We start from the raw sequence: 16,854 nt of genomic DNA, 5'->3' as shown, positions 1-16,854 counted from the left end.
ATCCTCCAGTTTTCTGAAATAAATATTTTCACGATTTTTCAAAAATAGCAGACCTACAAGCTCGTAGCGCGCCACTCGGTGGCACGCTATGAACTTGTAGATCTGCTATTTTTCAATAGCTAAATTATAACAATGTTTAACCCAAAATGGGTTAAAATAGAGTAAAGTAGCCGATCTACAAGCTCATAAGCTCACACTGCGTTGTGTGAGGCTGTGAGCTTGTGGATCTGGTATTTTCACTACTTTTGTGAGACACTCTTTGTGAGACAGACACTCCTGTATGATGAAGTAGTGGTAGGGCATACATTTACAAAAACACCATTGAGTTGAAATATGGAGATACAAGGTTTCTGCCCGATTGCAACGACACGCTAAGTGTTCTATTTCTTTATCAGTGTATGATCTATGCTATACTATATAGTATAGCATATATTTGGCTGGCTTATCGTCGCTGTCGAGTCGAATGTCCAAAACCTAAAGCATGAAACGAAAAAATAAGCTGTGTTCTAATGAATGGATGTGGTCATTATTGGTCATTATTTAGTCACAAAGTCTTGCTAAAATACTTTTCATTGGCTCAATATTCATAAAATCCACAGACGTACTTGACCACTTTCACTTTCAAAATCCTTTAAAAAAAAAGTACTGAAACACGATGTGACCTTGTAGAATGTAGATGGTTACATCAGCTACAACACTGCATCGAAGTAGGACGTTAATGAAATAAAATACAATTTTAACCATGGAAAGTTGAAATATGGAGACCCGACAGCAACATCATGGAATACAGTATTGGGGTTCAGACATACAGTACAGTTACACCAGCTAAACCAGATGGCTGACAAAGTCTGGTACATGGGTTTTGGCGCAAGAAACAACAACTCACATGACAGATGTGTGTACTTCCTGACCAGCAGGGAGTTTGGACTACACACTGAACATCACACTGGGAGTGACAACAACACACACTCTCACACGCATGCACGCATGCATGCAAACGCACACACACATATAGCAGCATTACAATCCATACTGATATAAAACACAATCATATAAAAATAAATGCATAACAATTTGTTCCCATAAGTTCTTCATGACAAACAACCAAAAAATATAACCATAGAATTTAACATAACTGACACTTTCCCCATAGCACCAGTAATAATGTGCCAAAACACGAGACTGTCGAACAGAACACTCTCACAAACAGTAAAAAAAAACAACAACACCACCACCAATATAATAATAATAATAGCTCCAACATTACGTGTCAGCAAACTGTTATATTACAAGCTCTTTATATTTGATTGACAACTATTTGTTAGAAAGGCATGACGAGGACACAAAAATAAGACCTATTGCAACTGACGACTATGTACAACAAATTATTAGAGAACCATCATGAACTATTTACAGGTTATTATCCATCCATTTCCCGTTTTAGACGTCCTAAAGAAACCCTAACCCTGTGTGAGCGAGCGAGCGGGCGCTAACCTTTTCCCCAGCGTGCGTGTGTGTGTGTGTGTATGTTTGTGTTTGTGTGTCAAGTTTTTTTTTGTTGCCCGGTTCCCATCGCCATGGAGACGACCTCTGACCCCAGGAGTGTAGCGAAAAGCCAGAAAACATTTCAGTCATTGAGGTTTTGACAACAGGACTTGATTGCCGTCTATTCAGCTGGCGTCTCCAAAGTGGCGTTTGTTGTGTTTGGTGAGGCTGACCCTTTTCTCCAGGCCACTCAAATCACGGCAAACACCCGGAACGCCTTGCCTCCCAGAGGGTTCTGGAGACTGCAGAGAAAAAAGACATAAAATGAAAAGGCTGTGAACAACATCTGTGTTTTGTGTTATTGTGAATGTGTTGATTTCTTTCACTTTTTTGACAACCAGATAGCTCACATGAAACAGTCTATTCCTTGCTGTTTCAAAAATAGCGAAAAATATATATCTACAAGTAGAGATGTCCTGATACTGTATCGGTATTGGAAAAGTATTGGTATCGGCCCTTATTTGTCATATCGGTGAATATGCCAGTCTATCCACCGATCCGACACAGGGGTAAGGGCTAAGTAAATAAAATGTTGCGGCATGTGGAGCTTGCTTTGGAGTTACCCAAACTGCAAGTGCACATTTGAGTAAGGAGTCTGCTATAAACACGTGCACAACACGAGATATATAGCTAGATACAGTAGCTATTCACAACACTGGTATTGGTATTCGGTATTGGTATCGGCTAACACAGAAATCAGGATCGGATCGGAAACGAAAAAAGTGTATCGGGACATCCCTATCTACAAGCTCATAACATGTCGCGTCTTTAGGCATTGTAAGCTTGCAGATTAACAATTGATACCTTTGCACAAAGTAATAGTGGAGTATATAAATATGAAGATACAAGGTTTTCGCTGGACAGCAGCGATTAACCCATTGAGACCTGGAACGCATCCATGTCACGTTAGCGTTTAACCACATTAACCATTAACCCATTTTGGGCGGGAACCCCTTTTGGTGTTTTAAACATTGTGTTATAATTTAGCTATTGAAAAATAGCAGATCTACAAGCTCATAGCGCGCCACCGAGTGGCGCGCTATGAACTTGTAGGTCTGCTATTTTTTTTAAAATGTTAAAATGTGCCTCAAATCTTTCCGAAAATTTTAATGATTTAGAAAACTTTTTTTGTTTTATTTCGACGTCAGGCCTGAATGGGTTAGCAAGTGACAGACACATACAAACAGCTAGCCGTGAGCAGGGTGGGGATTTCACATTTTCCGTGTCAATATGTGTCCAAACACACAGACAACAAACAGATGGGAAGCACACCGAGCACGGCTGGAGCTCACTGAGCGAGCCGATCAACTTTTGGTTGATTTTCACACAAACACAGCGAGCCGATCAACTTTTGGTTGATTTTCACACAAACACAGCGAGCCGATCAACTTTTGGTTGATTTTTCACACAAACACAGCGGGCGGGCGTGTTCTCCAAAACAACATGGCGTGAGGTTAGGGGACAGGGCGGGTAGGCTACACCGCTACATGACAGACACATAGCAACACGACGGAAAGGCCTGACAGAGATGAATGCATGTGGCGAGAGACGGAGAGAAGATGAGGGGGGAAAAGAGAGACGTGACGAGGGAAAGAGTGTGTGTGTATGTGTGATATTCGGAAGCCTGGGCCATGTGCATAAACTGACCATGAGTGGCCTAAGAATAGCTGGCATGACAAAAAGCAAAGCCAAACAACTTGCCAAATACTGTTCTGTTTCGGCTGTTATAGGCAGTTTGTCTGTGTGGAGGAGGAGGTGCCATGTGTATCCTTAAGTGAACATGAACTGTCAACCCTGTTATATTTGTTTCCTTGTAAAATTAATTGTAATGTGTGGATTCAAATAAAGAAATCGAAGTGTGTGCGTGTGTGCGTGCGTGCGTGTGTGCGTGCGTGCGTGAAAATGCAGAAGCCACATACTGTATATAGATTTTTACAAAATGCCACACTATCGATTTTCAGCATCTTAAAGTACCGTACACTGTGATCTGGTACACTGCACTACAGCCAGCCACTCATAACGTACAGTACAGTGCATATGCACTCCATCTGCAAGGGCAACAAATGTTTGGCCTGATTCCAGTCGGCGCTACACCAGCTGTGTGTGTTCGTGTGTGTGTGTATGCGTGTATGTGTGTGCGCGTGCACACATGTGTAAGGTCAGCTCCTCTACCCACTAACTACACAGGTCATGTTAACAGCAGTCATTGTGCCGAACTGTCCAAGGTCAAAGTGATTTACCGTCTGTACAAAAAAGAAAAAGAAAAAAACTGGAACAAGCCAGACAGAATGTGGGTCACTTTTACCCTCACACAGGGGGTCTGGTACAGACTAGTACCTTTTAATGCTGCTAGGACACACTGGTACAGCGTGTCCAATCCCCACTTTACTTTTTATTAGGGTCACGCTCATAGAAAGTGGGTTTTTTTGTCCAACGCGAACTCCGGTCTGTTACAGAGAACTTGTACTCATGTCATTCAGTAGTGAAAACAGACACTTGCAAAGAGTATATGCTATTGATTGATTGAATACTTCATTAACAGGCTTTGGGCCAAGCCCCTAGGGGGGCCTAGGCTTGTTTCCATTGTGGTCCTCTGTATAATATCGGAATCGTGCCCGTTTTCTCTGAAAAATACTCCAAAATCCGTCTTTTTGTCAAATCCGTCCGACGTTCAGATGAGCATAGTGATTTTTGATCCCATTGCGGCCGACATATTACTGTTTCTGGCGAAAGATAAACAACATCGCCAGCTGCTAGACTACAATGTGCTTTGGGTTTCGTCTCTGTGAAGCGTGTGACACACACGGAAGCGGGGCTCATATACAGTTGATGTGAAGCATGGCGCCGAGGTACCATTAGACCAGGGGTTCTCAACCCGTGGGTCGCGACCCCTCGGGGGGGGTCGCCAAATTATTTTGGGGGGTCCCCAAATGTTTTTTTTTTTTTTTGCAACTGAATGGCTGGAAAAAGGAAATGAAGAGTTTACATATAGTACATGCATACACCTTCCCTAATGTATATCTGGTTTCAGTATATTCATGGTGTATTGTCTCTATTATTAAGGTTATTGTAGCAGTCAATTTAAATTGGGGGGGCGGGGCGGGGGTCCCGAGACATTGCCAAAGCATTTCCGGGGGTCCCCGGCCAAAAACGTTGAGAACCCCTGCATTAGACCACTAGAGGGGGCATCTCTCAAATCTCTCAAGATTTTTGTCGTGTTACATTTTCCAAGATTTTCAAGGCTGACCCAGAAAGGTTTGAGAACCGCTGTGTTAGACCGATGGACAGACAGACCAAACAACTGAATAACATTCAGTTTTGTACTCCTGTGTGTCCCTGTGAGAGGGTTTAAACCTGCTGTTGACGCACTCTTGCAGTCAGCTTACTAGTGGATTAACCTCATGCCATGCTGTACCTCTCTGAGGTGATTCCGTTTTGGTGTGACACAAAGTATTGTTTCCGCTTGTCCACCGGCATCACGTCGATATAGCCACCTGCGTCGTTCCTGATCACACCGGCATGGACCGCGGCCCGGCATATACTGGACCTCTGTAAGGGGCACAGATGGGGTAGAATGTTAAGGCGAATAGGTTTTACTTCAACTTTTCTTTTCTTTTATTAGTAGTTCTATTGGATTTTCTGTTGTATACAAAATGCATTGAATTCCAAATGATAGTATTAACAGTTACACACACACACACAGCTCCAAATGGGATGTGAATAACATGAACCACTTTGTCCTGCCCTGTATTTGCCACTTACAGTATACATTACCAAAATGAAGTACAGAAAACAATTTAATTCATTAACATCAGTAATAATAATTTCCTGTACTGAACTACAAATGTCTGTCTGTGTGTGTGTAATGCATGTAACTCGAGAACCGTTCGCCCAACCGACTAACTCAAATTCGACTGCACTCCCACTGCAGAGAGTGCAGTGCCCGGTGTCAAGTCGGTCGGACCCACGGTTGTCCAGAACCGCCCCAAAAAGGCCTCTGAAACTTGCATCATTCCAAGTAGGCCAGTGCCCAACGGGCACCGCTGTAGTCTAACTATAAATGCACCAAGTCTCTGTCTGTCTGTCTGTCTGTGTGTGTGTACTGTTGAAATCCACGTAACTCGAGAACCACAAACTTCAAATTCGGCACACACGTTCCACCCCACCACAGGGACAGAACCGCCCCAAAAAAGGCTTTGGTGGTATGGCCATATAGTGCTCACCAGTGTTGGGTGTAACGGCGCTATTAATAACAGCGTTATGTAACGGACTACTTTTGTTGGTAACGGAATAAAGTAACTACTTAGTTTTGCAATTTAGTAGTTAGTTACCTAGTTACATTTCCAAAAAAGTAATCCCGTTACTATAATGTGTCCCTGTTCATTTTGTTGGCAAGATTTAAAAAATAATAAAGCCCCGACTGCCCGCGGAGTCTATTTCTCCTGCCTTCTGTGTGAGTTATCCTTCCAAGCCCACTATACCATGTACTATACATCCTGCGTCTACTACATCTGGTAGTTCACTTAAGAAATAAAAGTATTGTTACAAGTAGCTTTTATTTTGAAGAGGAAGAGGAAGTTGTTTCGGTTGTAGCCACCTGCCATGACAGTCTAGTCGACTGGAAGTGCCGGGTGGTAGTGGAATAATAATAACAACAACATGCTTTTAGCCAAAGTTCATGAAAACAGCATGCGTCTATGACTTAAACAATGTAGGCTAAACACTTTGGAATTACGTTTAACATGGTATATCCTCCGTGGCGGCGTAATTAGGTGAGTACTAGTTAATGAATTGTTAAGTTTCATAGTATCATTCATCATCAACAACAGGCTGTTGTTGTTGCCCCCCCAAAATGAACAGGTTACTGCCTACAGGATTCTCATTCTGTTACTGTCACTGCCTGCAAGGATGGCCGCCGTGCCATTGCTTATAAACTATCTAATTCATACGTGGGTCGTCGTGGGTCCACGTGGAGTTGTTATTGTTGTTCATGCGCCACGGTGCGCGGCGTGGAGAGGGCATCAGAGCGCAGCGCAACAGCCTAGTATGGCATATTGTAGTGTACTCTATGCACTCTCTTTCTGTCCAGTCCTACGTGTATAGTAGCCCAAACATTTAGACTCTCGTAGAGGTTTTTTCGATTCTGACGAATCTCTCAACGAGAGTCTAAACGACTAGGTCCCCTTTAAGAGGGCTCGTGTTTACGTTTCTGCCTCAAAATCACTCTTACCTTGTACAAATGCAAAATCTAAAAATAATCAAGATTGCCCCACATGTCCGGCGGGTGTTCGGAAAACAATTACTTCCGTAGCGACCGTAGTTTTCAATAAAAAAAATATTTGAATCCACTCCGTCCATACTCCTCCATTGTAAATGCGCAACAGAACATTGGCCGCGCCCCTAGTGGCCAGGGTTCTGTTGCGCATTTACAATGGAGAGAAAACCAAGATGGCCGCCAGATTCCGAGACAGAGTATGGACTTTAGTATGGACGGAGTGGATTACAATATTTTTTTTATTGAAAACTACGGTCGCTACGGAAGTAATTGTTTTCCGAACACCCGCCGGACATGTGGGGCAATCTTGATTATTTTTAGATTTTGCATTTGTACAAGGTAAGAGTGATTTTGAGGCAGAAACGTAAACACGAGCCCTCTTAAAGGGGACCTAGTCGTTTAGACTCTCGTTGAGAGATTCGTCAGAATCGAAAAAAACCTCTACGAGAGTCTAAATGTTTGGGCTACGTGTATAGGCTGGCGATTGGGGCAAATTATATTAATTAATAAAGAGAGAGCTGTAAAGGGGATATTGTCTAAGGTCAGTTCATGGTGTGTATCATTCTCGTTTTTAACCGTGATAATGCGGCGCAATGACGGTAGGCAGTAGGCTAATACAATGTAACCAACTTGCGCAAGCATTAAAAATGGGTTTTAATTGTCGGGTAACGGAAAATAACGGAAAATAATCTAACCTTTTACTTTTCTCAGAAGGTAATTTGTAACGGTAAGGGATTCTTTTTATGGGCAGTAATCCAGTAACCTAACGACGTTACTTTCTAAAGTAACGATGCCCAACACTGGTGCTCACACACAACCGTTGAGGTGCTCACTGCTCAAAGGTCCTGTCATATGCGTTATTAGCACACACAACATAGCTGATACAACGTACATGGTCTTCTCAGGGTTGCGATTCAACGTCGGGACGTAAATTACCAGGCTGTCAGACACAATGAGGAGTGAGGAGTCGAGGACCCTCTCCAAAAGTTGAATTATTGTCAGCTTGAAGTGCCCAGGGCGCTGTGCCAAAAAGCGCAATGATCGGGTGCTGGGAAGAGGAGAGCACCAGCGCGTCTTTTTTTTAATTTTTATAATATTTATTTTATTTGGAAAAAGCAGTACAATAACAGCATTTCTATGCATACATAGGACACAAGTGCAGTTCCCAGGATTTATTTTTCACCCCTCTTCCCTCCCTCCCCCCTCCAAGTGACTCCATATCCAGTGTCTCTGTAACATCCTTGCTTTCTTCAGGACTACATATGGCATAAAGTCAACACTTAACAGGGACAAAGGGCAATATCGCTTCAGAGTGTACATTTCAGAAGGAGAAAAAGGAGTGCCCAGCGTGTCTTTACCATAGAAATGCATGGTAGACACTAGACGGGCGCTGCCAGCTCAAGAAACGCTTTCTAAGTACAGTACTTGAGGAAATGTACGCCTACTTAGTTACTTTACACCACTGCATGCAGGCTTACCTCCCCCAGATTAGCTCATATCTCACACACTCAGGTCTATAATGCGCACGCTGACTTACATCAGAGTATATGCCGGTTCCAATCACTCTGGATATGCGAGGGTTCTCTTCCAAACAGTTTCTGGGGCAGTAAAGCCTGGAAAGACACAAACAGGATATTGTCACTGTCGGGCAGAAACCTTGTATCGCCATATTTCAACTTTTGGCGTATTTATTTATTTGTTTGTGCTCTACTTTGTAGTATAAGATAAGCAGAAAGTAGCTCATTTTCAAAGTGAAAGTGTGTGTGGGTTTTATAAAATATTTAGCTTGTGACTAGGGCTCCATTTTCGTCACCGCTAAACCCCTTATCCCTAAACTTCTTTGCCTCTTTTTTTTTTTTTTTTTTACTATTTTGCAAAACATTTTTGAATCGTTAAAATGGCCAGTCTACAAGCTCACAACGTGTCAATGTAGATTGGCTAGTTGAACTATTCAAAAATGTTTTTCAAAATAGTAAAAAAAAGGAGAAGAAGTTTAGGGATAAGGGGTTTAGCAGTGACGAAAATGGAGCCCTTATATCGAATCATTGGATCGATCCATTTTCATCCATTTCCTGAAAAGTAACAGTTAACCCATTCTGGACGGGAACCCCTTTTGGTGTTTTAACTAAGCATTATGTTATACTTTAGCTATTGAAAAATAGCAGATCTACAAGCTCATAGCGCGCCACCGAGTGGCGCGCTACGAGCTTGTAGGTCTGCTATTTTTGAAAAATCGTGAAAATGTGGCACAAATCTTTGAAGTGTGGTATAAAGAGGTTAACTGAAGTTCAAATGGGTAACGTCAGAGAAGGGGTGTGGGGTCTTACCGTGGGCAGTGTTTTACAGGTTTCTCATATGGACACAGTTGGGCGACTGTCGTTTCACACATGATGGCTTTCACTGCAAGGAAAGCATAGAGTACACGGTGTACATCAGCCAATACCGCACATATATACAGTATGTATAAATATACACTTGTGCACTGCATGTCAAATGTGTCTCTGAATTGTTAGACAAACCTGTTACTCTGGAAACGACGAAGGAATTTGCACTCTGATATTTTCTGTGAAGAGAATCGTAGAATTCTTACGGTTACGTTGGGTTTTTAATATCTATTTGTCTTAACCACTTAAAACACTCTAAACTTGGCAAAAATTTACTTGAGTTGGCTCTGTACTTGCACCACTTTTTCCCCCTCAACACCAAAATGTATTCTCCAACAATAGCCGATCCACAAGCTTGTAGATTGTCTATTTTTAACTACCGGTCTTCTAAATAATAGAATTCATTAGGTTACGTTGAGTTTTAATCTATTTGTCTTAATCACTTAAATACACTAGACTTAGGAAAATGGACCATAGTTGGCTCTGTATTTGGACCTGTTTTTCCCCCTTGACACAAATCTCTTCGTCAAAAATAGCCGTTAAATATGGAGATACAGTGAATATGGATACTGGAGTTTAGATGGTCAAGACAACGGCTTGTACATCAGCGTGAATCTGATCCCCACAGCTTTAGACATAATGACGCTTTACCCTAGTGACTGGACCCCGTTCTTGTAGGACTTGATGAAGTACTCCTTCCTTCCTTGTCTTGTTACATCCATCCAGCCTCCATCGTTGTCTATCACCCCGGCATGTAGGCCAGCTCTACACACACTGGATTGCTGCCGAGAGGGAAGTCGAAGGGGAAAAACACCTCAAAGTTTAGAGACAACATCATCTGGTTTCCATCCGGACTCACATCTGACAATGTAACCCATTGACGTTGATGCCTTAATCTCAGTGGTTCTCAAAGTGGGGTCCGGGGGAGACCCCCAGGGGTCCGTTGAGGGGATTCTTAGGAACCAAATGGACATTTTACAGGTTTTTAACTCTGATGAGCATCCATCTAATGTATACTATGGGGTAGGCAACCTTAGGCACGGGTGCCAACATTGGCACAGCAGAGGGTGAGAGAGATGATTTTTCTTTTAAATTTAAATGTATATAAAAAAGGTTTAGGTTAAATTAAGTCCACTCACATCTGTATGCAAATTACATCCTGCACATAATTCCACATTAATTTAAACTCACATTCATTGAACTCTGACTGGGGAGACAGTGGTAAAAATAATAATTGAGTCTAAAAATCATACATGCTGATGTGAAAGCAAATATCTATCTAATCTAAAGAAGAAGAGAAAAAATAAAGGTTGCTATGTGTGTATGAAAAATCATAATTAAACGTAATGTCGATATGACACGGCGACTATCAAGAAAATAAAGACACGGCACTTCATGTCGAAAAGGTTGCAGACCCTGACCCCTGCTATATAGTACTAAAAAGGGGATCGTGGAAATGAAAGTTGCAGAACTACCACCTTAAATTTCCTGTTCTATCCCGGAATAGAACACTCGTATCCTAAGCAAGGGCTGATTTTTCACCACTGAGCTACAGTAATAGAGCCTGCATACTTGTTCAGAGGATGAATAGAATTTTGACCTTCAGGTCAACATTTTGTGTCAAACAATTAGACATGATCATCAGTGTCAAAGGCTGTCTCCAACCGAGACACAGGATCTAAAATGTCTCAATAGAAGAGCAGGGAGAACAAATACAACCACCACAGTTGTATAATCTTTAACATAACTGTATTCCCTAAAAGAAAATGTACATTAATGGAGCTTTAACTAATGTTGATGCATGTTCTCTCACCATTTCATAGTGTACTGTTCCAACTACTTTTCCCGTAGAGTCCAGACATCCAGCTGGGCACTCGTACCTGGAGATAAGCAATTACATAATGCATAAGATATCAAAGACTGTCAGCATTCTGTAAAGATGACTTGTAAGTGAATAGTGTGTCTGTAATTTAGATATCATTTAACCAGATGCTAGGTGCATTGTGTACCTGGTATCCTTTATTTTCAATGTACGGATTATTCTTTTGATAGGATAGTTGTTTGAACTGATGTTGATGGACTGATTGGTTTACCTGTGATCCTAGTTTATTGAGGCACTACACTGATTCTCTGCATTTGATGTATGTGTCTTTACCTTCGCATAAGAGCATCTGCTAAGTGCCTAACTAGTAAATTGTATTTGACTTCAGGATAATTGTACTGTACCTGTTACATGTAGTCCCTTTACACTGATCCCGTAGTTTGGTGTCGCAGGTCATGAGCTGAGCTGTAAACATAAAAACACACACATTGAGAGTAACTGTATAGGAAACGGCATTAAGAAAATAATTTGCTCATCTACATATGACGTAAATTCTCCTTTCATTGTCAATGGCAAATGTGACACGAGTTAGGACATAAAGCTGTATATAGGAGGGGCTAGTGCCCCTCAAAAAATCACTAGAGTGAGAAACGCCCATGGGCAAAACACCAGATGAAGCTCCACTGATCTCGTTCCCCCCAGATTCGGGACAAACATGGGGATGAATTAATTCTACTGTTGTGGAATGCCCTACCAGCCATCAAGACAATGTGACTCCCGAGTCCCTACCCTCCTTCAAAACTGCCATATAAGAGGCAAGAGCACCCGTCTGGTCCTCCAGCTTGCCACCAGAAATTAATGGCCCCATTTGGTTCCATTTGTACACTCTCAGAGTTAGGTTTTTATAGTGTAGATTAATTGCGTTCCCAGAGATGGAAAATTGTAGGAAATGGCGTTCCGTCTGTAATCTAATCATGCATGCCAAAGTGTGGGTCCTTGAAATGAAAAAGAAACACTGTTTTAATGTCACTATAATTCTCTCTCTAGGTCGTCCTCGGATGAGCCCTCCAGCTGTGTCTTCAATAATGTACGAGTGAATATTCATATCTATTCATATCACCACCTACCGTATCTATTTCGTAGGTTGTGCTAGGCAATTAACCAAAGATATTAGTAAATCTCAAATAGCAAAGCAATTTGAGATTAGCAATATTTATTTATTAGTATATATTAATAGAGACGGCAACGGATTTCTCCTCTCATCCACTTGCATTAAGTTGCTCAAAAGCTCATGAGGCGATTTCACTCCTCCTTCCGAGTAGGAACAGAGTGCATTCTGGGAAGAATTGGGCCAAATCGTGAACGTGCTGTGCCGTTGACTTATCATTGCACGCGTTCACGTATGAAACAGCGTTCACGTGTCATCATGAACGTGCGCAATGATAGTCAACGGAACAGAATTGGCCCAGCGCTGCAATACCAAATTCGGCCACTATGTCCATTTCGCCTCAGGGTTTCCTCCGGGTGCCATCTCTATTCATATATACTCTAAGGGCGCTAGCCCCTCCTATATACAGGTTTAATGTTTGTCTTTAGTTCAATGTTTGTTTTGTAAACGCCATTGACAATGAAGGGAAATGTTACGTCATAATGTGCCTCATTACGTCATATTGTCTCTTTATTGTTAATGGCGTTTAATGTTTGTGTTTGCACTCTTTGTTTTACATCACCATTACATCACCTAATCAACATGAGTTAGACTTTAATATATTAGCGCTCCTCACTTCGATTTTTATCAATGAATTAACACGAAAAGCTTATAATAGATTTGTCTTATCAATTAGTCTGATTAACCACTTAAGAGTCGTGACGATGCGAGCCGTTGAAGATGGGCTATTTTCACTATTATAATAATAATCATGAATTATTCGTAATCGAGGCAAAAAAAGAAAAAATCTAAATCAGTGAACTGATTGGTGCAGCACTATCTCTCTCTCTCTGTTTCTGGCACAACAGCGCCACTTTTGCCCCTACTGGTACTCATAGTCACATAGGTAGGTTAACACGGACATTGCTGTTCCTTGGAGTGGTTGCACCACTCAAAAAAAGGATCTATTCTCAGGTCCATGACCACATTTTGACATATTTGGACAGAATGATTTGAAAACGGGGCGTCCGTCTGTGGCCTATAAAGAAAGAACATGTTGTGATCTGTGACATGAAAATGGTTGAAAATTCCTCCCTGTCCCAGAGTTTGTGTGAAATCCAGCTGAAGACTACATATATTCTTGCGATGCTAAGAGGCGAAGGGGAGGAATTCCTTGGAGCAGGGTTCCAGGGTGGTCAGCACTACTGCTACTACTAGGGACAGTGTCTCAGCTTACAAGCACAGACCCCTTGCACTGCAGAGAGGAAGCCATTTAAAAACCACAGCCAGCCCCCCCCACCCCCCAACCCTTCTCAACCAGCCAAAAGCAAACACACACTCGGGAGATCACTGCTAAAGTACCAGTGGTACTCAGATTAATATTATTATTATTATTATAGATCTGCTATTTTCTGCAAAAGCTTTCCTCAGAATACGGATGCTGGGGGTTCGGCTGGTTAAGTACACTTCTAAAACTACTAAGAGAGCCGGCAGATAAAGTGTGCAATTCAGAACATCAAGGCGATTTGAAATAAATTGCAGTACAAACATTTCTGTTCTAGTCCTCTATATTTTCACTCGTTCATACTGTATTTTGTTGCTGCCCTATATGCGCCAGCCGGTATAATGGGGATAGTAAGTCATATTTTGTTGCTGTCGGGCAGAGACCTTGTATCTCCATACATTATTTAAAATGTGTATATGTGTGTATGTATGTGGGTTGTTTTTTTGTTTTGTTTTTTCATAAATTAATGCCCTACTTCATCGTACAAGAGTGTTGAGAAAGTAGCGGATCTACAAGATCACAAGGCATTGAGCGTTGTGGGCTTGTAGATCTGTAGATACTGGCTACTGTTCATGGCAGCGGTGGCCGAACGGTTTGCGGAGCGATCTTGATACCGGAAGGTCGCCAGTTCGAATCCCCGGACCGGCACGTTAAATACCACCGATGAAGTGCCCTTGAGCAAGGCATTGCACCCCTACCATGAAATGTTCTATGAGCAGGGTGTGGCTGTAAACAAGCATCTCGAGCTTAGTCCACTTCCCTGGGTAAACGAAGAACTTTGCTTTGCTTTGCTTACTTGACAAATCTGGGTTTTATAAATATTGAAAAGTCTTAACAAGAGCTTGTGACTTAATTCACTATATTGGATCCTTTGGAACACAGTTCTTCTTTCCATTTCCTGAAAAGTAATGTTTCCACCCGAAAGCCATGATGTGCTTAATCAACAATAAGAAGAGTTATTCCCAAAATGCTGTTTTTATTTCATTTTGACCTGGTTAAAAAAAAAATTCAAAAAAATACTTTCCCACATCATAGTACAACCGAGTACCCCCCTGTGTCTCCTCCACACAACCCCCCCAAACCAAATCCTACGCGCCCCCATTTTTAGATTTGTAGAAACCGGAGCCAGAATAAACAGTTAAAAGGCAGCTTACACATCTGCTGTGTGTTGACCACTTCGTTCTTCTCCAGGTCCTCCGTGGGGGGGGCTGCTGGGCGGGCGGCGGGGGGACTGGGAGGGGGCTGGGGTTTGTCAGGCTTTGGGGCCCGAGGCCTGGGCTTCTGCGGCGTGCGGGGGGCCTCCGGTTCAATGAAGTTGTCTTCCTCCGTTTCCTCTGGAGGCGGGTTGGAGCCGTCATCTTCAAGGAAAATGTAGGGAAAAGTACTGTCACACACCTAGGTTGTTTTCTGAATGTTTATCTAAAGCAATGGTTCTCAAAGTGGGGTCCAGCCATGGGACCCTTGTGGTTCCTTGAGAGGGTTCCAAATGGTCCCTTACAGGTATCCTCTGAGTATTTTGAGAGTGTACACATCTCAGAGTAATGAGGGTCCTTGAAGTTAAAGAAATGTTTGACCACTGATACTCTAAGGTTGGGGTCTGGGGTTAGTGCTGTACCTTTGTAGCAGAGGTTGTCCTTGCAGCCTCCTCCATAGCTAGGTGGGCAGGCAGAGCATGGGTTCCCATGTTTGTAAGGTGCATAGCCCCACCAGTTGCCCCTGTTCAGGTCAAGGTTCAAGTGAGTTAATACAGGACAGAAGATGTGAGGTTTGCAGAAAACATATAACTATAAAGCTGTCAAAAGTAAAGTATCCATTGTATGTCACAACATTTTGACAAACCAGGCTCAAACCGTCGTGACTCGTGAGCTCAGTTTTCCTAGTGACTGAGCTGGATTAATCCGCAAAATATGTGTTGTGGTTTAAATGACCACAACAAGCAGCTCTGAATTGTAAACGACAACAATGGCTACACTTGAAGAAGCTAGTGTCGATGCTGTAATAGAATTAGTTTAAAAACATGATTGAAGGCCTTTGTCAAGGTAGAAACTTCCTTCTGGCAGGTTTTGGCAAGAGTATTTTTTAGCAACTGTCTCTGTTAGATGCATGATTGCGTTTCTGAATAATAATTCAGTTGGATTCGACTGAATCGACTGCAAAGCAACCAAAGCAACTACCTATTTGAGCCTTCACACTAAGCAGAGTTAAAGTAGCTTTTTGCGGTAACCGGTCCGCTCGCCCCTTTTCCATCTCACCCCACTACTCTACCTAGCTGTAAATAACAAACATATTATTCATGTTTGTGATTATTTAAAAGGTATTATCATATGAATTTATCATTGTTAAGTTCACTCTGTATATCCACGGGCATAATAGCATGATGATGCCATTACAAAACATGGGCTACATGGAAGAAATGTGATTAATAAAACGAAATGAACTGCTAGAAGGTCCTAAATTAACTTAATTAAGCAGTCACCGTCTCTGTGACATGTTGTTCTTTCTAAATTTTAGAGTATAGAGATCGACTACTATGCAATCAAATAAATCTGTATACAAGATAATTTCAGATTTCAGGGAGGGAGGGAAATACTAAATTAACTGTTAACTACATAAAGAAATCGCGGGGGCGAGTTGGTAAAGTGGCGAGCAGTCTCGTATTCCTTTTTGCCAGGCTAATTTGGACCCCACCTCGGTAGAATTCAGTCAAATGTAATGAATGGAAAACGGTACGGAGACAACACACAACACTCAGACATCACTATGACACGACAGAAGCAAACTTTGCTTACTTTGGTGCGTAGTTGCACACTAGATAGACAGCCTTGGCCCAAATTTGCCCCCAGACATTCATGTTGTAGCAGGTGTTGATGGCACAGCCAACACGACTACTAGTGGCCCACACCAGCTGCGTGAGAGACAACACAGAGAAAAGACTCAACAACAATCACAATACATATCAAAGGCAAAATCACATTAGCCACCTTCACATGTCGTCGCTCATTAATTAGATGTTTGCAAAAGTAGCGAAAATAGCCGATCTACAAGCTATCGAAAATGTTTGAAAGTGAGAGTGGTTAGTCTGTGTGTCTAATTAACCAATGAAATGGTTGTGTTATAAGCGTTAATAAGAGCTTGTGACTAAATAATAACTACGTTGGATCCATTGGAGCCAGAGGCGTATTTACAATAAGGCGAGGGCAGGCCGCCGGCTGTCCAAGTCTCAATCTCGCCTGTCCTTGAAAACGGTGATTAAAAAGAAAGATACAAAATCGCCAAAACTTAGAACAATGGGAGAGCAATTCTTGCTCCCACTTTGCTCGTCCATTCGCCCCTCGCCCATTCACGGCCCGGGCTAGTTACGTGGTGCGACCCTCCCATAGATATGCAAATACAACG

General features: G+C 42.2%; 1 protein-coding gene across 2 annotated transcripts in view; it reads right to left on the bottom strand.

Moving 5' to 3' along the window:
- Nucleotides 1-656: 656 nt before the first annotated feature.
- crispld1a (cysteine-rich secretory protein LCCL domain containing 1a) overlaps nt 657-16,854 on the bottom strand; it is a 37,797-nt gene continuing 21,599 nt past the window's right edge. For both annotated transcript variants that reach the window (XM_079489488.1, XM_079489489.1), the window contains 11 exons: nt 16,248-16,363; nt 15,074-15,174; nt 14,613-14,816; nt 11,431-11,491; nt 11,018-11,084; nt 9,856-9,986; nt 9,340-9,383; nt 9,148-9,220; nt 8,358-8,433; nt 4,961-5,094; nt 657-1,787 (listed from right to left, as the gene is read on the bottom strand). In XM_079489488.1, the coding sequence (XP_079345614.1) occupies nt 1,736-1,787; nt 4,961-5,094; nt 8,358-8,433; nt 9,148-9,220; nt 9,340-9,383; nt 9,856-9,986; nt 11,018-11,084; nt 11,431-11,491; nt 14,613-14,816; nt 15,074-15,174; nt 16,248-16,363 (1,059 nt within the window). In that variant the 3' untranslated portion in view covers nt 657-1,735. The remainder of the gene's footprint in view (nt 1,788-4,960; nt 5,095-8,357; nt 8,434-9,147; nt 9,221-9,339; nt 9,384-9,855; nt 9,987-11,017; nt 11,085-11,430; nt 11,492-14,612; nt 14,817-15,073; nt 15,175-16,247; nt 16,364-16,854) is intronic.

The sequence above is a fragment of the Electrona antarctica genome, assembly GCF_951216825.1.
Source record: "Electrona antarctica genome assembly, chromosome: 20".
Taxonomy (NCBI): Eukaryota; Metazoa; Chordata; class Actinopteri; order Myctophiformes; family Myctophidae; genus Electrona; species Electrona antarctica.
This window is presented reverse-complemented; position numbering and strand designations above follow the sequence as displayed.